The following is a 23,212-nucleotide window of genomic DNA, read 5'->3' as shown; positions in this document are numbered from 1 at the left end:
CAACACTACCACATGAAGTAGAAACTGTTGCCATCCTCATTTTACAGATGAGGAAACTAAGGCCTGGAAAGAAAGGGTCAAGTGACTTGCCCAAGGTCACAGAGCTGTTAAGTCTCTTTCCAGGCCAATGCATAGAGTTAGCTGGACTTTTAAATCACTGTCTAACGTTTTGCTGCTTATATTCAGCCTGTTTCCTACTTCTGGACACTTGGATCAATTCTGATTCTGATTCTCCTGGATGTGCACAATAAGCACCTTGCACAAACACAAAGATAGAACACCTTTCTAACCCCAAGGATTGATGGTTCCAGCCTTCAGCACGGCCCTTTACTAACCATGTGCAGGATGAGGATCTGGGCCGAGTGCAGGACATCAGATGTCACCACCTGTCAAATGTGGAAGAGCCCTGTGGACAGAAGCCTGGGCGGATGGCACCCAAGGGTGTTCTTCTCTTGTCCAGGGAGAGACCCCAACACAAATCCACTCAGGTACCAAAGGAAGAAAAGACACAGTCAGGACCAATGGCCACAGGCAGGCAAGGGGCGGCCCTGGCCCCTCCTGGATAAGGGAGCCTAGTGGCCCTCCACCTTGACCACCCCTCCGCCCCTATTTTTTAGGGGAAGCTATAGGCAAGAATGTGGGGCTAGCTGGGTGACTTCACGGTAAGTCAGCCCCACAGAAACTACACAGTGGTGGCCTCCCCTTCCAGTGCCACCTCCGTCCCTGCGACCACCCTCACTCCCTATGCCAGGGAGCCATGAGGGCAAGGTGACCGAGTGAAGAGGCTGGGGGGGGCGTGTGGCCCCAGTGGGAACACTGACCCCTGTGCGATGCACCAAGCGGGCAGCTCTATCCCAGTTCCAGCAAACAGTTGCCATGGGGGAGGGAGAGGCCAGGAGAGCAAGATGGAAGTTTTCAAGAGAAGCCAGAAAGCCTAATTTGGAGATCCTGGCTCTGACGTTCTAAAACCACTAGAAAGTCTGGCCCTGACTTCTGCCCCGCCTACCCCACCCCCACCTCGCCACCCTGATGAGTCTGCCCAATCTACAGGTACAGAAATTAATACCAGATGCTGCACTGGCCAGGCGACGGAACCCCAAAAGAGCTGGTGACTTGGAGACAATCTGCTGGAAGCCCCCATCGCTGTTCTGACCAGGACGTGTGCTGGAGGAGGGCGCTCCGGGAGCACTCACCGTGAAGCCTGCCTGGGCACTCAGGTGTTCGGCAGCCACCAGCAGGGCATTGAGGGTGGCTCCCCCGCTGCCCACACGCGTCTCAGGGTCCTCCACAGCCAGTAACAGCGTCCCGGGCGGGATCTGCTCCCGCTTCTGGCGCACCTCCAGCTCTGGGGTCAGAACACAAGCTGGGACCGGCGCCCAGCCTCCCCACCCTGGTCCAAAGCATCTAGAGCAAATCTACTGAGAGTCCCTATTTTCCCTTCTTTGACTCAGGAGCTTCTTTTTCATTGAGGTATAATTACCTATACATTCTATTTGTTTCAGCTGTACAATGTCATGATTCAATATTTGTAAAAAAACCCCCCCCAAAAAAAAAAACGGAATGCTTCACAAATTTGCATGCCATCCCTGCAGAGAAGCCATGCTAACCTTCTCTGCGTGGTTCCAGTTTCAGCATTTGAGCTGCCAAAGCAAACACTTAGTAGCTTTTCATGGAATCGCTCGTTAGATCTTCACCCAACTCTATGAGGTAAGTACAACCAGTCTCATTTAACAAATGAAAAAAACTGAGTCTCAATTAAATGACATGAGGTGTCTTGGGGTCACAAGGCCAGAAAGAAGCAGAATCTGGGCTTGAACCCAGGTCTTCCTGGCTCGTGGGGCTGTAAGGTTATGATAGGGAAACTACGTCAGAGGCAAAGTGGGAAGGGAGGGTCCCCTACCTCTCTGGAAGACGGGGACACTATCCTTGTACTGGCATGTCAGGATGATGACTGTCCAGTCGACCCCCTTGGGCTGCTCCATTCTGGCCAAAGTTGAGGGGCTCCCTGAGGCAGAGATAAAGGTGTGCGTGAACTTTTGAAAAAAATTATCTTACCCTAAAATTGATTCCTTCTGGTACACAGTTCTATTAATTTTAACACATGTATAGGGGCACCTGGGTGGCTTGGTCAGTTAAGTGTCCAACTCTTGATTTCGTCTCAGGTCATGATCTCTGGGTCGTGAGATGGAGCCCCTGCTTAAGATTCTCTCTCTCCTTCTCCCTCTGCCCCTCCTCCTCCCTCTCTAAAAAAAACTCAAAAGACAAAAACAAAAAAACAAAAACAACCAAAAAACCAAAAACAAAAAAACCCAAAATGCACATGTAGAGATTCTTGTGTCTACCACCACTTTCCGTGCCCAAAACAACTCCAGCATGCTATCCCTTTGGGCACACCATCCCTCACCATCCATCCCTCACCCCTGACAACCACACTGTTCTCCGTAGCTATAGGTGGGCTGCAATCTTTTGAGATTGGCTTCTTTCACTCAACATAATGCCTTTGAGACTCATCCAAGTTGTGCATATCAGTAGTTCTCTCTATTCGCCAAGCAGTATCCCATTGCACGGACTGGCATCCATGGTCTGTTTCTCCATCCACCCATCGAAAGACATCTGGGCAGTTTCCAGGTTTGGGGAATCATGACTAGACCTGCTACAAACATTTGCGTGCAGGCTTAGTGTGAACATAAGACTTCATCTCTGCCAGTGTATACCCAGGTATGGGATCATTAGGTTATATGTAAGTGTATCTTTGACTTTCTCAATCTGGATGCATGTGATTTCCTCAGGAGAGGAAGTGAGGGGAGCAAGGTGGGGTTGACAGCGGGTCCCACCTTAAAGCAAAGGGCTGCCCCTCCTCATTCAGTTACTGGCTGTGAGCTAGGGGGGTGGGAGGGAGGGAGGTTCTAATCCTGAAGCCAAGGGCAATTCCCTGGAGAAGGGAGCAGCTGTGGGAGGGGTGCACCACCTGTTCAAAAGGATAAGGCAGGGTGCCAACAGTGCCCACTACAGGGACCTCAGAGGGGATCTCCCCTCCCAGAAGCTCCAAGCCAGAAGGGGGCTGCAACCCACCTGACAGCCATCTTCCTCCAGGGCACTCTGAGCAAGTGAGGGGAAAGTGGGCCAAAGCTATGGCTTTGCCCTCTCCTATCCCCCTCAACATTCACCTCCTACCAGATGGGAAATCAATCTGACTCCAGAGCCCCCAAGACCATCTGTAGACAAGTCCTCAAAAGTACCCTGGCATCCACCTCTGGCCGGGGTCCGGCTGCTGTCCTACAAAGCAGCCCACCCCCACCTCTTCTTCCCTCTGACTTCCAAAGCTCAGCATGGGGAGGGATGATGGGGTGCCCAGAGTGTGTGTCCAGTAGTTAGCCCACACTTCAACTAAGAGCCAACAGCAACAGCATCTCTCACACCAGACTCTGATGCCATCAAGCCTATGGTTAGGGCTGACAGTCACCACCACCTAGCAACACCGACACTCTCACCAGCTTTCAGGGAGAGCCTCCACCACTAACAGAAATTGCTCTGTTCCCTGCTAAGCCCAGGAGGGAAATCCAGAGGGGAAATCTGAGCTAGAGATCTTGGCCAGCCACCTGAGGAAAAAGGTATTCCCCAGGATGTCCATCTGGACTTTCCAGTAAAGGAGCCTCATGGGATTCCAGCTTGGCCACAAACTCACTGTGATCTCCAGCACCCTAACACTCTCAGGCCTCCTGTGGCAGAGACTATAACTGACAAATGCCCCCAGCTTATTCACATGGAGGCCACGCTTCCCAACTGTTCCCAACCAATCAATGACTCCATGTGCAGCAGGGACATGAACACAGACCCATTCCTGCAAGATGGGGATCCTCTGACAGGCAACCTTGGCTCCTGGAATTCCCATCAACCCAAGAGAAATTTGTCTCAGAACTGCAAGGCAGTCAAACATCCTTCCTACCCTCCCTCCCTCCCTCCCTCCCTTCCTCCCTCCCTCCCTTTCCTTCTGGTGCTCCTTCATAGGCAGCAGCCTGATAGCTCTCCCTGTCTCTGCTTGCTCCTTCCCCTTTTTCCCCCTTCCCCAATAAATCTCTTGCAAGTTTAGTCCCATCTTGGTCTCTGCTTCTCCAAGGACCTGAACCAAAATGGGGAGTATAATATCATCCCTCTCTTGGCACCTTCAAAGGAAAAAAAAAAAAAAAAAAAATCACTGTAAGAACCTTTAACTTCATGTCAGGGAAGTACTATCTTTATCCTCAAAGATTAAGAAACTGAGGCACAGAGAGATTAAGTAACTTGCCCAAGGTCACACAGTGAGCAAGAAGCACCACCAAATTTGAACCAGACACTTTTCTCCAGAGTCCATTCTCTTAACCACTACACTGAGCCTACTTTGTGGGAACAAGGAAAGAACAAAAGGAGTAAATATATGGAAAGTGCTCAGTGTATATTAGCCATTATGATAAAGCCTTAACAAATACAAGGTGATAATGAAATGAGGATGTTAATGATAACAGCCGCTGGGACTGAGCTCACCACTCTGGCCCACCATTAAGACATTATGATTTTTCGTCCTCACAACATCCCTGCAGGGTTAAGTATTATTATTTCCACTTTAAAGAAGCTAATGGATGCTGCAGCCATGACTGGGAGCTGGGTCACTCCAATTCTTATTCAGGTGATGGTGGTAATGATATTTGATCCCAAGCAAAGGTGCTGAAAGGGAGCAAGGAAGAAATGTCCCAAGGAGGGTCCAATGACCCAGGAAATCTGAGCCCAGTCTTGGTCTCAGCATAGTGACTGGGAGACATGGACAGGTGACCGATCATGACCAGAGGGAGGAGGGCAGGCCTATCTGGACTGCACCCTACTAGAGACTTAGGGCAGAAGAGCAGTCCCAGGCTGAGAATCAGCCCTCAGGGCTCTGTTCCCATCTCTGCCTCCTTATGTGTGATTTTGAACAGGCTACCTAACCTCTGCAAGCCAAAGATACCAACCTCTCAGGACTGTTGCCAGTATGAAATAAAATGGAAACGATGTGGCATTCAGCGGGGGCTCAATGAGTGGTAGTTCTCTCCAACAGGGAAAGGGAACAGGAGAGTTTAACTTGACCCTGAAGCCAGTGGGAGTAAAGGCTCTGAAATATTCTCCAGGTCAAAGATGCCCCCAAAGATGAAAAAATCAGGGAAGGTCTAGGGAAATCAAGCCAGGCGAAGGAGTATGACTTGCCAGATCAGCCAAAAGGGTATTTTATGATAACACAAAAGGTGGAATGATACTGGTGGTTAAAGCTCAGGGAGTGCTTTCTTCAGGCCCAACACCAATGGCAGTGCAGAATCAGCTCACATGACTCACTCAATAGTCCTATGAATTGGATCTTATCACACACATGATATAGATAAGGAAACTAGCTGAAAGAGATGAAAGAGTCTGCGCAAAGTCGTACACAGATGGTACAGGCAGGCCAGGTGTGTCCAACACCAAAGTTCATGTTCTTCATCACCCTGTCGGAACAAGACATCTCTCCTGCAGTCTATGCCCTGTCATACCTGACATTTACAGAAAACTTAGAAAATACAGAGCTCTATTCCAATATTCTGCCCACTTTCAATAACACTTCATCTACTGAGGCCACGTTTAATGTCCTCGGCCAATTTTCCCCATCCCAAAATTGGATAGGGAAGGGGAGCCAGGGACAGAATAAAATAATAAAACCTCTTCATATATGCTTTTTGAAGAGCCACGGGGGCAGGGATTTTGCATTTTAGAACTTTAAAGGTACAAAAAAAAAAACAAAACCAGGCTCCCGAAGGGATCTGATTTGCCTTCTGGATAATAAAAAGGCAGACAGAAGTTGACTGGCAATAAAATCACTTTGTAAATTATACAAACGCCCTGTAATCGAGATTTGTGCATAATGATGAGCCCAGATGGGGTAAACTAAGGCAGGAGACAGGGCCTCAAAGCAAAGTCAGCAGTGCTGGCATCCAGAGCCCCACCTGCCTCAGGGCTGAGGGGCCTCTGGGGCCCATATCCACCCCCAATCCCCCCCGCCCCGCGGGTCCCAGGCATCCCCAAGTGCCCGGCACCGGCCAGATCCCGGAGCTCCCACTGAAAAGACCCAGACCAAAGGGTAGCAGGACCTGCAAACGCCCCCTACAACCAATGGACGCCCAGGGGCGCCGGCAGAGTTCTCGAACACTCTTCTCTATCGGGAACCGGGAGGAGGCCACTAGCCCAGCTCGGTCCTGCGGGTCCGAGAGCGTGGGCCGAAAAACAGTGGGAGGGACTAAGGTGCGCGAAGCAGGGACCCGCACGGACCGACGTACCTGCCTCAGCTGGGCTTTCGGCGCCGCCGGCTTTTTAACGCGGGACTGCTTGCCCCTTCGCGGCGCACCCTGGGAAATGTAGTTTCACCCCTCCGTCCGTCCTGGCTTGTCCTCCCCAAAAAACTAACTCCGAGCTCTTTATTGCACGGGTACGCAGATCTGGTGAGGGCAGCGCTTTCCTAAAGGGCATGTGAGTTCAGATGGAGAAAGGAAGTGAGAATAGAAGGGGGCTCCGTTGCCCAGCAAAACTACAACTCCCAGAGGAACGAATGCGTCTTAGAGACGCAAGCTCGTTTTCTGGGACTCGAGGTTTCTCGTTTGGGGTTCTGTTTAGCTCCCTAGCCTGGACCTGGGGCAGCTGCTTTTCTCGGAAGAAAATAAAATCCATTGGGGGGTCGGGGGGGTTAGATAACAACAGCTGTTGCCCGAGCCTAAGCGGCTACTGTTGGATTGACAGTTGGCTAGTGCTTTCGCGGGTTTCATTACATGGGTCCTTCCGGAAGAAACTTTCCAACTTTGCAGTAGGAAGAGGATCTGCGGAGCTTTTGGAAAAGTTGTGAATGGCAGCACTGTTTGTAATAGCGAAAAATTGGAAACACCTTTTCTCTAGAGTACATCCATGCCATGGAATACTATGCAGCAGTTAGAAACAAGGAAGTAAAACTGTGCGTACAATAGGGAACAGTGCTCAAGATATTTTGTTAAGGGGAAAAAAGTTGTAGAACCGTATATACAGGAAGCCACTCATGTCAAAAATAATGTATATGGACACGTAGTATTGTAAAAGTATGGAGACTGCTAGGGATGGGGATGGGCAAGGAGAACTTGAGTTTCATCGCTATTGTTTGAATTTTTCTTACAAATATGTATTTTCTGAATCTACTGTGGTCAGTAGGGAGCCTGAGAGGCCTTGGCATCAATCTCAAAGAAGATGAGGGACCCTGCTCAAACTCCGTGTAACATTAGCCAGTCACTTGGTTGCTCTCTATCTCCTTGTCACTGCCTGTAAAACAGGTTAATAATAGTATCATAGCTTGAGATTGTTGTGAGGATAAGATAACTTCTTGACTCCATGGTAAATGCTCAAAAAGTATTAACCATTAATAGGATTATTTTTATTGTTGTCCTCCTCCTGTTGCCTCATTAAAGCAGGGTCTTTGGTTTGTCCATGATTCCTCAGTTCCCAAAACAGTGCCTAGGACATTGTAGGTGCTTAAAACAAGTTGTCAAATGAATGAATAACCAACAATTCCCTAGTCAGCCCCCAACTACCCCACCTCCTCCCCCCAATCTCTCTCCTTCCCTTGGTTTTCTCCCCCTGGAGTCATTACCCCTCTTCACTTGGCCCAGGTCTGACCCTCCCACTTCAGTGCCTGCTCTTTCCTCTATGAACCCAAGAAGCCTCCAGGGAAGTGATGAGCTGTCTCCCCCTGCTGCTGTTCTCAGCAGTGCAGCTCCCCGCTCTGCAGTAGAGTGGAAGGCAGGGATGCCTATAAATGCAGCTCTGGCAGAGGCTCAAGGAAAACCGTGGAGCTCAGAGGCAAAGGGGTTCACCCCACTTCCTAGGATAGGCATACCGAGGTGGGGAGCTCTATAGTCACTCTAGAATTCCTTGGTCTGAGTAGCAAAGATACCTGCAAATGCCCCCTCCAGCCAGTGGACGCCCAGGAGCGCTGGCAGAGTTCTCCCGACACTCTTCCCTATCGGGAACCTGGAGGCCACTGGCCCAGCTCAGTCCTGCCGAGATCCTGTTAAAAAGAACATTTTTAATAAGGCGAAGCCCTCAGCACAATCTGTCAGCAATACACATAACAACATGTAGCTCTCTGCTCTGTATATAGTCCCACTGTCTGGGGTAGATAGACCCATCAAAATAAAAGTTCTGATGCTATAATCTAGGATAGAGTATGGTGGTTAAATACAAGGGTGTGAAATCAGACAAATGCTCCTTAATTTCCATTACTTTCTTACTGTGTGAGCAAGACATTCAATCTCTCTGAGCCTCATTTTCTTCATCTGTAAGAATACAAGAGTATTTGCCTAATCAGTTTGTTGGGAGGATTATGTGCTAATGCACACAAAAGGGTTAGAACAGTGCCTGGCCAGATTAGGCACCGAATTTCCTTGAATGCTGCCAGAGTGTGAGGGCCCAGGTCCGGCTTCTTGGAGGAGGTGCAATCTGGAAGGCCCAAGATGAAATTTATGCCTGCTGCTGGTAGCAGGCAATAGCTCTGGGAGCCAGGACTACCCACAGGGATAGCTTAGGTTGGGGTCCCTAGATGCAGAGCCTGAGACAGGGATTCTTTTTTTTTTTTTTTTAAGATTTTTTTAATTTATTTATTTGACAGAGAGAGAGATAGCGAGAGAGGGAACACAAGCCGGGGGAGTGGGAGAGGGAGAAGCAGGCTTCCCGCGGAGCAGGGAGCCCAATGCGGCCTCCATCGCAGGACCCCGGGATCATGACCTGAGCCGAAGGCAGACGCTTAACGACTGAGCCACCCAGGCGCCCCTGAGACAGGGATTCTTGTGCAAATGATTTATTAGGGCAGTGAGAGAAGCAGGATAGGGCAGGGGAAGAAACCAAGCAAAGATGTCCAGACTCGGTCTGATCCTACAGTGAGCTCCGAGGCATAAAATGCAACACAAGGTTTATCTCTCTCAGAAGCAAGGGAGCTGGGCTTTGTACCCCACATCATTCATTCACAGGCTGTGGGCCACTGGGAGGTGGGGAAAGGAGGAGCATAATTTCCCAGGTATGTCTGGATGAAACAGCTCATGTGGACTGAGGACAATTCTCCGGAGAAGGGTGAAACTGTGAGTCATTAGCTGCCAACACAACAACTGAGAAAAGTGGGGAATGGGTGCACCATTGCTGTAAAAGCGTATAACCCACAGCATTTACTACAGAAACAGTAGAGGAGACATGGGAACTAACTGGTTGAGGAAAATGGAGAGAAGATATTAAACTCTTCTGCTGGGTCTTCCAAGGAGAAAACAAAAAAGCTGTTATGGTTGTTAAAAATGATTTTGGGGGGGGCGCCTGGGTGGGTCAGTTGGTTAAATGTCTGCCTTCAGCTCAGGTCATGATCTCTGGGTCCTGGGATTGAGCCCCACGTTGGCCTTCCTGCTCAGTGGGGAGTCTGCTTCTCCCTCTCCCTCTGCCCCTCCTCCCTGATCGTGCACTCTCTCTCTCTTTCTCAAATATATAAATAAAAGTTATTTTTTAAAGATTTATTTATTTATTTGAGAGAGTACGCACACAAGCAGGGGGAGGGGCAGAGGGAGAGAGAGAATCTCAAGCAGACTCCCCACTCAGCGTGAGCCCAGCAGAGGGGCTCAATCTCACAACCCTGAGATCATGACCTGAGCCAAAATCAAGAGTCCAACGCTTAACCAACTGAGCCACCCAGGCACCCCGAGTGTTTTAATTTTTAAAACGTCCAACTCTTGATCTCAGCTCAGCTCTCCATCTCACGGTCTTGAGTTCAAGCCCTGCATCAGGCTCCATGCAGGGTGTGGAACCTACTTAAAAAAAATAATAATAAAAGGAAAAAAATAAATAAAAATTAAAACACAGACTTGATAGAATAAACAACGAACCTTTTCTGGAGAGATTTTAAGCGTACTTCATCATTAAGTGGACCCTCTTCCCCAAAGCCTGACCATTGCCATTCACAAATATCTTGTGCACTATTTTCCAAAGAGCGCTTCTGTAAGATGTTAACAAGTGTTGCTGCAGACGGGCTATAGAACCATTAAACAAAGGTAGACAGGCTTATTTTCTTCTCACAAATTTAAGAAACCAATATACTGAATAAACAAAGTATAGTATTTCTATGCAATGGAGTGGTATTCAGTCATAAAAGAATGAAATACGGACACATGCAATAACATGGGTGAGCCTTGAAAACATTATGCTAAGTGAAAGAAGTCAGACATGAATGACCATATTTTCTATGATTCCATTTATATGAAATATTTAGAATAGTGAATCCATAGAGACAGAACACAGTGGTTTCCAGGGGCTAGGGGGAGGGAGCGTGAGGCATCGTTGCTTGATGGATACAGGATTTTCTTTTGGGATAAAGAAAATGTTTTGGAACCAGATAGAAGTATTGGTTACAAAGTATTGGGAATGTACTAAATACACTGAATTGTATGCTATAAAGTGGTTAATTTCTGGGTGCCCCCTCCAAAAAATATTAAAATCAAAATACCAAAATGGTTAATTTTATGTTCTGTGATTTTCACCTCAATTTAAAAAATAACAACAAGCTCAGTTGCTAATGGGGTGTCACCACTCTCAGGCCTTCTTGGTGGACAAAGGTAGGGAAAAAATACCTATATGCATGGAGAACTTTACACTAACGTATAAAGCATTTCACACACAGGTTAGGGAATCTTTTTGTAGAGGAGCATCTCACAGGACCTGCACACCTTTGAGAAGGCTGATCCAGTGCATCAACATTGGTAGGAAATGGTTCCCTTGAAATGAGTCCCCCAGGGCACTAAGGATGGGGCACAAATGGAAGGATGACTTCTATTTTAGTCAGCATCTTTCTTTTGCTGTTTTGTATGGCTTTTGAGAAACTGCTTCTCTGATCTGTGCCTCAATTTACCCACTAGAACAATGGTCTCCATTGATATAACTGAAAGGACCATAAAAAAACCCAAAAAACAACAACCTTGATATTTTGGTAGTGCCTGGCTGGTTCACTTAGTAGATTGTGTGACTCTTGGTCTTGGGGTGTGAGTTTGAGCCCCACGTCGGTTGTGGAGATTAAAATAAAGTCTTAAAAAAAAAAAAACCTTGATATTTTTAATGATGTGTGCCAGAGTGCTTTGCTAGATCTCAATCTCTTAGAAGGTAGGGTCCAATTTTTCAATTTCAGAGTGTCCTCCACTGTGTTTTACACATAAACAATAGGTAGTACATATTATATATGAATGACCTTGGATGAGCCACATAACCTCCTTGAGCTGCCTGCCACTTCAGTTCTGCCAGAGACTAAGAAATAATTTCATTAATTTAATCAATATTTCTTGAAGGTCTGTTTGGACCTACAAAAGCCAGTCCCCTGCTCTCTAACAGTTTCTTATCCACTGAGGTAATGATAATAAAAGACACCATCAGTTGAAATGTCTTCAATCTATTCATTTAATATTTAATTTAGATCATCAACATTTATTTATATCAACATTTGTTTGTTTGTGAGAAAGTGTGGGGGGCGGGCAGAGGGAGAGGGAGAGAGACTCTCAAACAAACTTCCCACTGAGGATGGAGCCAGACTTGGGGCTCCATCTCACGGCCCCGAGATCATGACCTGAGCTGAAACCAAGAGTCGGTTGCTTAAGGGACTGAGCCACCCAGGTGCCACAACATACAGATCACTTTTTTTTTTTTTAAGATTTTATTTATTTGACAGAGAGAAAGACAGCCAGAGAGGGAACACAAGCAGGGGGAGTGGGAGAAGGAGAAGCAGGCTTCCTGCAGAGCAGGGAGCCTGATGCGGGGCTCGATCCCAGGACCCTGGGATCATGACCTGAGCAGAAGGCAGACGCTTAACGACGGAGCCACCCAGGCGCCCCCATACAGATCACTTTTAATCTTTGCTCTTACAATGTTGTAACAAATAGCCATATCTGTATGTAACTAAGAAAATGTGTAAATAGGATACTTTCTTACAAATCGCTAGGTCAAATGGTGTGTGCATGTGTAATTTGAAGGTATTACCAAGTTACTCTTCTTACAGGCTGTACCAATTTCCAGCCACACTGACAGCGTATATGAATCCTGTTCCCCACACTCTTGCCAATATAGTTATCAAGCTTTTTGGTTTTTGCCAATCTAATAGGTGAAAATGATATTTCAGTGTGGTTTTAATTTGCATTTATTTTATTAAGAGTGATGCTCAGAGGGGCTTTGTTTGCAATAGCCAAAAGATGGAAGCAACCCAAGTGTCAACTCACAAATAAATGGATAAAATGTGGAATATACCTACAATAGAATATTATTCTGCCTGAAAAAGGAAGGAAGTCCTGACATATGCTACAATGTGAATGAACATTGAGGACAGTATGCCAAGTGAAACAAGCCAGACACAAAAGGACAAATAGTGTCCTCATGTTGATATGACTTCATAGTCAAATTTATAGAGATAGAAAGTAGAATGGTGGTTGTCAGGAACTGGGGGGGAGGGGAAAATGTGAGGAGTCATTGTTTAATGGGTACAGATCTTCTCAGTTTTGCAAGATGAAAAGAGCTCTGTGGGGGCGCCTGGGTGGCTCAGTTGGTTGAGCGACTGCCTTCGGCTCAGGTCATGATCCTGGAGTCCCGGGATCGAGTCCCGCATCGGGCTCCCTACTCGGCGGGGAGTCTGCTTCTCCCTCTGACCCTCCTCCCTCTCATGCTGTCTCTCATTCTCTCTGTCTCAAATAAATAAATAAAATCTTTAAAAAAAAAAAAAAAGAGCTCTGTGGATGGATGGTGGTGATGGTTGCACAACACTGTAAATGTATTTAAAGCCACTGAACTGTACATTTAAAAATGGTTAAGGTGGTAAAGTTCATGTTATGTGTATTTTACCACAATTTTTAAAAAACGGAAGCTCTGCATCTTTTCATATCAGAGCCATTGTGTTTCCTTTTTTGTGAACTGTTTGTATAATTTTCACATTTCTTATTGGTTTCTTGGTCTTCTTACTGATTTACAAAAGCACTTTATATTAGCTCTTCACCTTTTAATATAAATTGCAAAAATGTCTCCCATTTTTTATTAACTTGGTTTTTGATGGTGGTGGTGGTGGTTTTTAGCTAGCTATGAGGTAGAGATCTGACTGAAATATGTTTAAACCATTTTATTATGGAAAACTCCAAACACTGCAAAAGTGGAAAACAATGTTATAATGAACCCCAAGTAACCATCATCCCCCCCACTCCAACAATGATCAATCCAGTCAACCTTATTGTATCTATACCTCCACCCAACCCTGGATTATTTTGAAACAAACCCCAGACATCTTATCATTCCATAAATACGATTTCAGGATATATTTTTAAATGAGGTCTCTTAAACAAAAAACTAACCATGACACCATCAGAACACTTAAAATTAATAACAATTACTTAATACCCAATGGTCAGTGTTCAAATTTCCCCTATTCTTTTTTTTTTTTTTAAAGATTTTATTTATTTATTTAATTGACAGAGAGAGAGAGAGACAGCGAGAGAGGGAACACAAGCAGGGGGTATGGAAGAAGGAGAAGCAGGCTTCCCGCCGAGCAGGGAGCCCGATGCGGGGCTCGATCCCAGGACCCTGGAATCATGACCTGAGCCGAAGACAGTTGCTTAAGCAACTGAGCCACCCAGGCACCCCCAAATTTCCCCTATTCTAAAACAACTTTTTTTTTTTCAGTTTTATGAATAAAGTCCATACATTGTAATGGGCTGACAGGGCTTTTAAAATTTACAGATTCTCTTTTTTTTTTTTTTTTAATTTTCAAGGTATTCATTGAAGAAACTGGGCCATTTGTTGATTGTATCTTCCATGGTTTCAAATAACCTGGTCCTCTGATACCAGCATATTCTGTACATTGGTGTTGTCAGCTTTGGGGTGATTTCTCTCTTCAACACTACTTTCAGAGTATCATACTTCCATTGTCTTCAAATGAAGATGGTTGTCTTTGTTTTTCATGACACTGAGAGCCATTGGTGATTTTTAGCTCGATCCATTAATTTATTCAGTGTTGGCTAAATTTTTTAGCAATTGGTTCTCCAATTGTCCCTGCATCATTATAGAGTAATTCGCCTTTTCTCCCACTTATTTGAGAATGTATCTTTGCTATATGCCAATTTTCCTTTAGTATCTAAGCTTATTTCTATGAATATTTGAGTTTACTTCTAGACTGGCAGGTCTGTGTCATTGATCTATCATACCCTTTTAAGAGCAGACTTTATAATATGTTTAATATCTGAGAGGGCCAACACCATTCACTACTGTTAGTTTTTTTAAAAAATTTCCTGACTTGTCTTGCTTGTTATTTTTCCAAATAATTTTTAAAAATCAATTTATCTACTTCTCTCTCCCATCTCCAAAAAATGAACAAAAAAATGAACAACAACAACAAAAAACCATGCTGGCATTTGTACTGGAATCACATTAAATTTATAGATTAACTTGATTTATTTTTGATAGTCTTCCTATCTCATAGTATTTTTTCAATCTTTACAACAACTCTAAAAAATGAGCTCTTTTATTATTATTATTCCCATTTTACAGATGAAAGATCTGTGTAACTTGCTCTGGATCACACACAGGACTAGCTGTGGGAGCTGCCATTTAAGCCTCTGTCCCCCGGACAGAAACCCAAGGTGCAAGGGAGCCCGTCCCTCTCCTCTTTGCCCCTTGCTGCTTAGTAGCTGTCTGCCTCCAAAGCCCTGTGCTCTCATCTGCCATCTTCCAACTCCCAAATTCCTGTTCCACTTCCTCTCTTGCACTGGACAGTTCACCAGCAAAGCTAGGCTTTTCAATGAATGATTCAAATCCAAATGCTACACTGAGGCAGTTGGGGAGAACCTTCTGGAGGAAGGAAAACTGAAGGTAGACTTCGGACAGTCAGGCAGAATTTGGATTGATGGAGGGGATGGGAGGGCAGAACCGGCAAGGGGAAATGGGTGAACCAATCTGACATCTAATTGGAAGGTGGTAAGGGTGATGATGAGGGTTTCTGTTGGAGCTGAGGTAGAGAGAGGGTCTCTTTGTCCTGCCCATGAAAGGACATCTCAGTTCTCCCTGCATCATCTGCCAACAGAGATTTGGGAGATCGATGTAAACTCAAAGAATTCCATGTACCTTCTGCATGTGAGGGAATGTTGTCATTGCACATGACTCAGGTGCAGAGGCTAAGCCCTTGTAGGAAGGGCCTGGCAGCTGGTTTTATGGGCAGAGCATGGGGTTGCATGTGGATTACTTAGCCTCCACTGGCCTGTGATGGGGACAAAAAAAACAGAAAAGCATTCCAGAGGTAACCTTAGTCAAGGTCCAATGCCTCTGGTGGCCACTTGGCTACTTGCCCAAGGACCTAGGAATAACACCCTTTTGGCCCTCAGTGGATGGGTGGAAGACTAGAATATGGGCCCTGAGGACTCAGTGTACCCACCACCTTTGTCAAAGATAAACAAAGCTAGACACTAAAGTGGTAATGCCAGATTTTAACCAGGAATATACTACTGCAATAAGGAAGAGGGTCCAATGTGAACTGAATTCAATTTCAATTTGTAGAGGTGACTGGGCATTTTAAAGAGAGAATGAGGGAGTATGAAGGCAGGTGAGAGGGACGCGGTAGTCAGGGAAGTGAAAAATGACAAAGGATTGGTCGGTGTAAATGCTTAGGCCAGCTGTGTCTGTTAGCTGGCAATTATCGAAGTTCGGATTCTATCCTCCCAGAGAAACTGGGAGACAGAGGCCTTATCCTTTCTGATGATTACATTTCAAAGGAATGGCTTTCAGGTCCTTGGGAAAGGCACACCTGAGCTGCAGGAGATACATATACATCTCAAAGGGACAGAGGAAGGAGTCGCAGTTGCAAGCCCTTTGTAGTAAGTGGGTAAGTTGGAGTAATCACCTATCTTCAGGTGTTGGCTAAAACAATAAATCTTTTTGGCAGCCTTGAACTTTATCGGGCCGACACTTCAGAAGAGCTAGGGTCATCCTAGGGATGTGGCCTTTGAGCTGTTAGAAACTATGTTATTGTGTTTAAGTCTTTACTGTGCAGGAAGGAGGATGAATGAAATCATTTGTGTTGAGGAGTGTAGTTTTTATAGGCCAAGGTTGAGGCCTATTGGAGAGGAGAGCTTAGAGGAGCCTGGCTTAAGTTTGGTCAAGCAGTGAATCTTTGTCACCTTACAGCTGGAAGAGTCTAGGATTGTGCCTGAGGGTGACGGTCACCAAGTCTTGTCTTCAGGGGCTTGTAGCTCCTAGAACAGCAGGACAGCAGGTGGTAAGGAGAGTCCACCTGAGAGGGCAGGAAGCCACCTTCCCACCTCTCACTACCCCAGCCTGTTTTATTTTTATTTATTTATTTTTTAAAAGAGTTTATTTATTTGTGAGACAGAAAATGACCAGGGGGGAGAGGAACAAGCTGACTCCCCATCCAGGAGGGAGTCCAACGTCGGGCTCAATCCCAGGACCCTGAGATCATAACCTAAGCCGAAGTCAGGTACCTCCCCAGCCTGTTTTAGGACATAGCCCACCCAGAGGCAGTGGGTTCTACTGAGCCCACTGGACTCCCGGTTTGAGAATACACCCCTTGGCTTACATCCATGGCGGGGGGAAGCCTGGGGGGGGGGGCAGTTAGCACCAGAAAACCTTCCCAGCTTTAGAGAAAACACCAAGGGCTAAGATCTGGAACACCTTTCAGTCAGATGGCCCACACCGTAGTTTTCTTTACAGGATGAACTGATTTGTTTATTCATTACAATTAAATAGAGCACTCCTGTGCTAAACTACGCTAGGACCCTGCCTTACAAGGCCAGGCTTTTCAGAAGCTAATATTCCACAGCAGGCCTATCCTTGAATGACAAAGCCAGAACTCTAGCAAACAAACAGCAACAGTAGCAGGTCTCAAAGTGGTTCCCCAGACCAGCACCCAGCAGCCTCACCTGGGATGCTGTTAGAAATGCAAATTCCCAGGCACACTCTAGAGTTAGTGAAACAGAAACTGCGAGTGGGGAGCCAGCTTTATTTGAGCAAGCTCTCCAGAATCTGATACACGCCAAAGTTTGAGAACAACTGACCTACAGGCTTCCGCGCTGCCAGGGGAGATGAAGCTTGGAGGGCGAAAGTGCGGTCGACCTGGAGCTTCTCGAAGGGTTTGAGTTAGGTTTGGAAGTTGGGGAAGGTCTCTGATAAGAGAAGACATGGAAAAAAATTATTTTAAACGTGTGCGCCTTACCCTAAACTGTAGGGAGGGAGCTAAGAGCATCTGACAAAAGAGAGTGCGACTGGAACGAGGTGCTGCGGGAAACCCACAGTCACTCGTTTTCCTTTTCCCGGGTGGGGAAAACCCCACGCCCACGCAGCTCCTGGAGCCCCTTCTCCTCTCGCCTGAGCGCAAAGGCCCCACCACAGCTCCTCCCGCTTGCAGAGCCCGGGCACGAGGCCAAGCTGGTCTCAGGTCATGGCTCTTTGGGAGCGCGAGTGGGAACTGTACTCGAGGCGCTGTTTAGGGGCCCGGAGGCTTCCCCTTCAGCCGGGATCGGCCGCAGCTGGCCACAGCCGCGTCTGAGAGGCATCCTGGGCTAGTTTGCACCTCCTTGGGGATCCAGGTATTCAACCCGAGCCCGGGGCACCGCAGACCCCCACATCCTCTGTTTCAAACGCCGGGAGCCCAGCCTTCTGGGAATGGAGATTTCCCATCCGCCCCCCCTCCCCGACCCCACCCCCTGCGCGGTAGACCCCCCTGGCCCCGGATGAACTACAAAGCCCATAATCCCTAGGGCGCGCGCTCTGTCTTTCGGGAGTTGTAGTCCTGGGTGTGGGGCACCTCTAGCGGCCCAGCGCCGGCTGCACTCCATATCCCAGCATGCCCGCGCGGTTGCGGGTGGAGGAGGGTGGGGAGAGACGGAGAGGATGTGAATGGGGAGGGGGCAGCCGCCCCCTTCCCCCACCCTTTCCTTCTAGCCGGGCTGGGGTGGGGGGAGGGGCCGGGCTGAGGCGGCGGCGGCGGTAGCTCGCTCCCGGAGGGCAGAGCCGGCAAGGGCGGGACTGGCCTGCTGCGGGCGGACGAGGGAGCCGCGGAGCTAACGGGTCCGGACGCCGCCAGCGGCGGCAGCTTTCTGCATGGGCGGAGGCGGCGGCAGGAGCGGCGAGCATGGCCCGCGCGGCGCCCGGCGCTGACTGAGGTGCGCGGGCGGGATGAGGGCGGGCGGGATGCGGGGCGCCCCGGGCCCCTTGCTGCCTGAACCCCTTCCGCGCCGGCGGCTGGCTCGGCCCAGCGGCCCAGACCGGCCCGGTCCACCCCGGCAACTTCCCAGGGTCGGGGCTCTGGGTTCCCTCATGGGGGCGGGGGTCCGCCTGTCTTGGCCTCAATCTCCATCCCCGCCTTCTGCTTCTGCACCTCAAGCCGCTCCCAGCCCTTGAGGCGCGACTGTGCCACTCCTTGGTGGCAACCCCCAGCCTCAGCTTTGGGAAGCGCTCCCTGCCCTAGTCTGGACTTACTGCCCACTGGCTAGTTCGTATCCCCAACCCCTGCGTGCTCTTGGCCTCTGAGCTATCTGGAGACCCCTGCCCCGCTCCCCTTGCCCACAGGCTGTCTTTGCACCATCAGCACCTCTCTCCTCTTTCCCCTACTTGGCACTGCCCCGTGGCCACCCCCGATGGCCCAGTTCTCTCTGATAAGACCTAACAGCTTGACCTCCTTCCCACTTTGGAGAAACTGAGGCATGACATAAACCAGGAACTTGGCCAAGGCCATGCCCCAGTCCTTTGAGGGCTGGTCTGAGCCCATGCCTTGGAATGGAAGTCATTTTTTTCCTTCAGCCATTCCACTGTAACTGGACCAAACTTCCCAAGCCCCCTGCTGCAGCTCTGGGCAGAGCTCACTTTAGTTTCCCCTTTAGCTTTCTATCACTTCTTTTAACTGCCTCCTCCTTCCCATAGCCCACTTCTGTTAACTGCCTCCTCCTTCCCATAGCCCACTTCTGGCCCTCTCTGCCTGTAAAGAGTCACCCACCCATTGCTTCTTTGCTCAAGTTAGCCTTTCAATTTCTATTTCTTGCTAACTGCATCCATCTCCCATCTTGTCTCTTGCTTTACAGCTGTGTAAAGCACTGAAGAACAGAGTCTAAGGTACTGGGGGGAAAGGAGGAAGAGAAGTGCTAGTGGCAGAAAAGGAGTGGCAGCCTCTTCCAGCCAAAGCCTCCGAGGGGGCTTCAAGGCACTCTGGGGCCTCTGGGAAACAGTCATTCCTAGCCTGTAACTCACACTCCCATCTTGCTTTGGGACAATTGTCTAGACGCCGGTTGGTCATTCCTTCCTCTTATTATACCTGGTGAGGTCTGAAGTCCCTCTGAGAATGGAGGGAACGTCCTTCCTTGGTAGAGATGGTGGCATAAGAGGAGTCTGGGAGACCACACCCCTAAAACTTATCTTGATTCTGCTGCTAACTTTGGAAGGGGTTGCTGGTTCGAGGAAGGATGCCTGCTAGGTGCCCTGAGCACTTTGTGGAGGAAGGCACAGTGTCTGTAGGCGGTAATCTCGAGTTTAGTCGTGCTGTTCAGGATCTGAAGGGAAGAGGGAACCAGGGCTCAGAGAGGTGGCACAGACTTGCCTAATTCAGGTTTTTGTTTTCTAGTCTTCCTTTGGCAAATTTGCCTTTGGGTCATCCCTTTCCAGCCCAGTCCTCAGTTTCCCTGTGGGAATTTGGGGGAGGGAGGGAAGTCTGTGAGCCATCAGGAAGAATCAAGAGGCTCTGGGAGTTTGCTGGGGTCCTGAATGAGCAATCTTGATCTGAACCAGATGGCTCAGTGCTTCAGCACCCCCTCTTTGATCCCTGCCCCTTGGCTGTGAATAGGAAGCCTTTAACCTTGTAACTTGAGATTAGAGGAAGGGAGGCCAGGGGGCCAACTGTCTGTGGGTTTATATCTGTATCTGCACACTCGTGTGCAAGCTTGCCAGGGGCCTGTGGGAGTGACCCTGCCCAGGAATGCATTGTTGTGATGTGCTGTGGCATGTTCATGGCCCTCTAGGAGCTTTCTGAGCCCAAACTCCCGATAGGGCCGATTTCCAAGTCCCTAAGAACCACTGGGTGTGGCCTCGTGGGAGCATATCCCCACATGTCAAGCCTCTGGACCTGAGACATGCCTCTGGGTGAGGATCACTCCTCTTGAGAAAGCAACCGCGGTTGAGGAGTCCAAAATAGCAGCATTGGGGGTGGGTTTCCAGAACTGATGTTCTCTTTTCCCCAGTCATGGCAAGAGAAGGTCTGAGGGTTAGAGTCTGGGGAGAGGGGTGGAAAGTGATTCCTTTATAAAACTTCTTTTATGCCACACTCTGCCTAGTGTATTTGTGTACTTGATTTGGGCCCCCATTAGACTGCAGAAGTTCCTTGGTGCACAGTGTTCAGCAAATGTTTGAGTTAAGGCAGAGGGTCATGCTATTAAAGGCTAAAGACAAAGTTCCTCATACTTGAGCAGGCATCAGAATCCCCTCGAGAGCTGTTTAAGGCACAGATTGCTGGGCCCCACTCCCAGACTTTTCTGATTCAGTCAGTCTGGGTGGGGCCTGGAATTTGCATTTCTGCTCAGCTCCTCAGAGAGAACCTTTTGAAAACCACTGGTTTGGGTTCTAACAGTGGATTGGGAGATTAATCTAGGCAGATAAAAGTCTTAAGAGGGACTTCTACCTTGCTCCACAACCCAGGCTTGTTTTGGCAGCTGCACTGGATCGGCCTTTGCCTTTCATTCTCATGCTGCTCAGTGTTGATGAGGTTAATGGTAGGGGTGACTTGCGGTGCCCGAGCTCCCAGTCCCCCTGTAACCACATAGCAGACAGTACCCCATGGTTATTTGAAGGAAGGCCCCATGAAAGCAGGACGTTTAGGAACTAAGGCTTTGGAAAGGGATGGCTGTATGGACAGGGGGAAGCAGATGCGGAACCACACCATCATTTGCCCTGACTCTGTCTCTCAGACTGAGCAGGCTGGAGTATTTGCAAGGTGAAGTCCTGCCATGGCCGTGCTCTGGCCAGGATGCCTGGGAATCTCTGAAATTTAGAAAAGTGGGAGGAATCACTTCCATTGTGCTTTTACTTTGTGAAGCGTTTTCTACCTGTTGTTTTTCAGTAGGTTTATACAACAGATCCAGATCCAGGTGGGGTTACACAGCAAGCCCTAGGACTCCTGATTCCAGCCCTCTGATAGAGCATCTGTTAAGCCAGCTACTAATAGCTGGACTCATGGCTGGTGTTACCCGTGTGCTCACTGCTAGCCAGGCACCATGCTAGATGCCCTCACACTGTGAGATTGGCATTATTGTCACTACTTCATCGATGAACTACTGAGACTTACAAAACTTACGAGACTTGCCCAAACTCAGCAGCTAGTAAGTGGAGTATCTGGAATTCAGACTCCAGTCTTTCTGATGGCACACTCCACATTCTTTGTCACTCGCCAACTGTTTTGCCCAGTAAACCTGTAATTGTCCCTTGGGTTGTCTGCCCCCAGAGCCTGGTGAATTTTACTGAACCTGAAACTATGCTGGGTTGCTGGGTGTTGTGGAGGAGATAATGACCAAGTCACTGTCCTCTAGGAGGGGGCGAAGGCAGGTACCCCAGTGTCTAAAGTGGAAGAGGGTAGAAGGGGCAGCTAGGGGCTTGTTGGTTTAAAGAAAGCAGAAGCCATCCCCATAGAGGTTTCAGAAGAGGGGCATGCAGAGCTTCAGCAGTGCCTGTGGACTGGAGAGGTGCCAACGGGTGCTGAGGGAGGCCATCATGGCACTTTTAGGGAGTTTTCCCTTTTGGCTGGAACATAGGAAATGTATGTCAAAAAGTACTAAGAAAATCCTCTTTGGTTACAAGCAACAGCTTGGCTGAGTTTGGCAGGAAAGGACTGCCTTAGAAGATTGTGGGAACTCCCAGAATCGGAGAGATGACTCAACGCCCATGTCCCCTCCAGGGTCTCAGAGTGGGTACAGAAGGAACCAAAGGCCAGCCGACTTCAAGGTACCACTGTCGCCAGGATAAATCTGTTGCAGCCATGCTCAGTAATTTTGTCACCACAGCTTGGGGTGCACATCCCAAGGAGGAGATGTCTGGTTGACCCAGCCTAGCAGGGAGGGCTGGTGGCATGGTAGGCAATCCCCCCAGACTGTATTGAAAAATTACAATCCCCAGAAGAAGAGGAAATGGACACTGCAAGAGATCAGTCCAGAAAGCCGCTTGACGACTTGAATTGGCAGGTGGCAGATGGAGCACTTCGTTCTGACAAGTTCCTGAGCAGGCAAGGGGCAGACTGGCGGCAGGATATATATAGCTGGTTGTAAGGGGACAAGAAAAGAAGGGAGGAAGGAAACGGAAAACTAGGGAGATAGGGTCCAGGTGAGACGTAGTGAAAGCTGGAATTTGGCAGTAGAAATGGAAAAGAAGAGACTGATTCTAGAGAGATTGCGAAAGTAGCTATCATCTTGCAGAACAGACACTTTTTGGCTGGGGTTTGACATTTCAGTGATGAGGTGATGGGTGACGAGGTTGGTCCCTTTAGCTGACATAGGGAAGTCAGGAAGAGGAAGAGTTAGCCGGAGAAGGTGATGCGCCCTTGCTTTGGAGGAGCTGTACACAGGATGCTGACGGCACATCCGGAGCCTTGGTGAGATCATTACTCCTGACTCCACTCTTCCTGAGGTTTGGGGCCTCAGCCCTGAGGAGGTGGGGCCCCAAAGCCACAGGAGCCCTGCACATCCTGAAAGTAGCTGGGGCTTTGTGGCTGAGGCTGAGCATGCCTGCATCTCTTCTCTCTCCACCCATGAGCCTGGGGTGGACTTCTTCCTTTCCCTTCCCTACTCTCCATTCGCATGCCCCAGCTTCCCTACCCTGTGTTCTGCAAAGCTGAGCCCTTATCAACTAGGAGGCCTGGCTCACCTCTTGGGGACCTGGGTTTTCGGGTTTTCCTCCCTTTCTGCTTAGAACGCTTTTTATTTTATTTTATTTTTTATTCTTATGTTAATCCCCATACATTACATCATTAGTTTTAGATGAAGTGTTCCATGATTCATTGTTTGTGCATAACACCCAGTGCTCCATGCAGAACGTGCCCTCCTCAATACCCATCACCAGGCTAACCCATCCTCCCACCCCCCTCCCCTCTAGAACCCTCAGTTTGTTTTTCAGAGTCCATCGTCTCTCA

At 48.4% G+C, this 23,212-nt stretch overlaps 2 protein-coding genes and 1 non-coding gene across 10 annotated transcripts in view; 1 reads left to right on the top strand and 2 right to left on the bottom strand.

The window, feature by feature from the left end:
* Positions 1-17,712, bottom strand: part of FCSK (fucose kinase) — a 31,305-nt gene extending 13,593 nt beyond the window's left edge. For 2 of the 8 annotated variants that reach the window (XM_081806359.1, XM_081806362.1), the window contains exons 1-6: positions 17,525-17,711; positions 17,109-17,216; positions 7,949-8,062; positions 6,315-6,493; positions 2,116-2,243; positions 1,901-2,005 (exon numbers count right to left, since the gene is read on the bottom strand). Coding sequence is in view for 4 of the 8 variants with exons in the window: in XM_081806356.1 (XP_081662482.1) it covers positions 336-386; positions 1,194-1,345; positions 1,901-1,982 (285 nt within the window). In the remaining 4 variants the exon portion in view is untranslated. Of the gene's footprint in view, positions 1-335; positions 387-1,193; positions 1,346-1,900; positions 2,006-2,115; positions 2,244-6,314; positions 6,494-7,948; positions 8,063-17,108; positions 17,217-17,524 lie in introns of all 8 variants that reach the window. The other 6 variants (XM_081806356.1, XM_081806358.1, XM_081806355.1 and 3 more) reach the window with 6 other exon arrangements.
* LOC115937154 (U6 spliceosomal RNA) lies at positions 1,550-1,656 on the bottom strand. Its single transcript, XR_004072477.2, has one exon. It is a non-coding gene; the product is annotated as a U6 spliceosomal RNA (small nuclear RNA).
* Positions 17,713-18,003: 291 nt separating the features above from the next.
* Positions 18,004-23,212, top strand: part of ST3GAL2 (ST3 beta-galactoside alpha-2,3-sialyltransferase 2) — a 49,318-nt gene continuing 44,109 nt past the window's right edge. The window contains exon 1 of the mRNA XM_006747709.3: positions 18,004-18,215. The gene's annotated coding sequence lies outside the window, so the exon portion shown is untranslated. The remainder of the gene's footprint in view (positions 18,216-23,212) is intronic.

The sequence above is a fragment of the Leptonychotes weddellii genome, chromosome 16, assembly GCF_054177405.1.
Source record: "Leptonychotes weddellii isolate Sample4059 chromosome 16, ASM5417740v2, whole genome shotgun sequence".
Taxonomy (NCBI): Eukaryota; Metazoa; Chordata; class Mammalia; order Carnivora; family Phocidae; genus Leptonychotes; species Leptonychotes weddellii.
The sequence above is the reverse complement of the archived record's forward strand: the minus strand, read 5'-3'. Positions and strand labels throughout refer to the sequence as shown.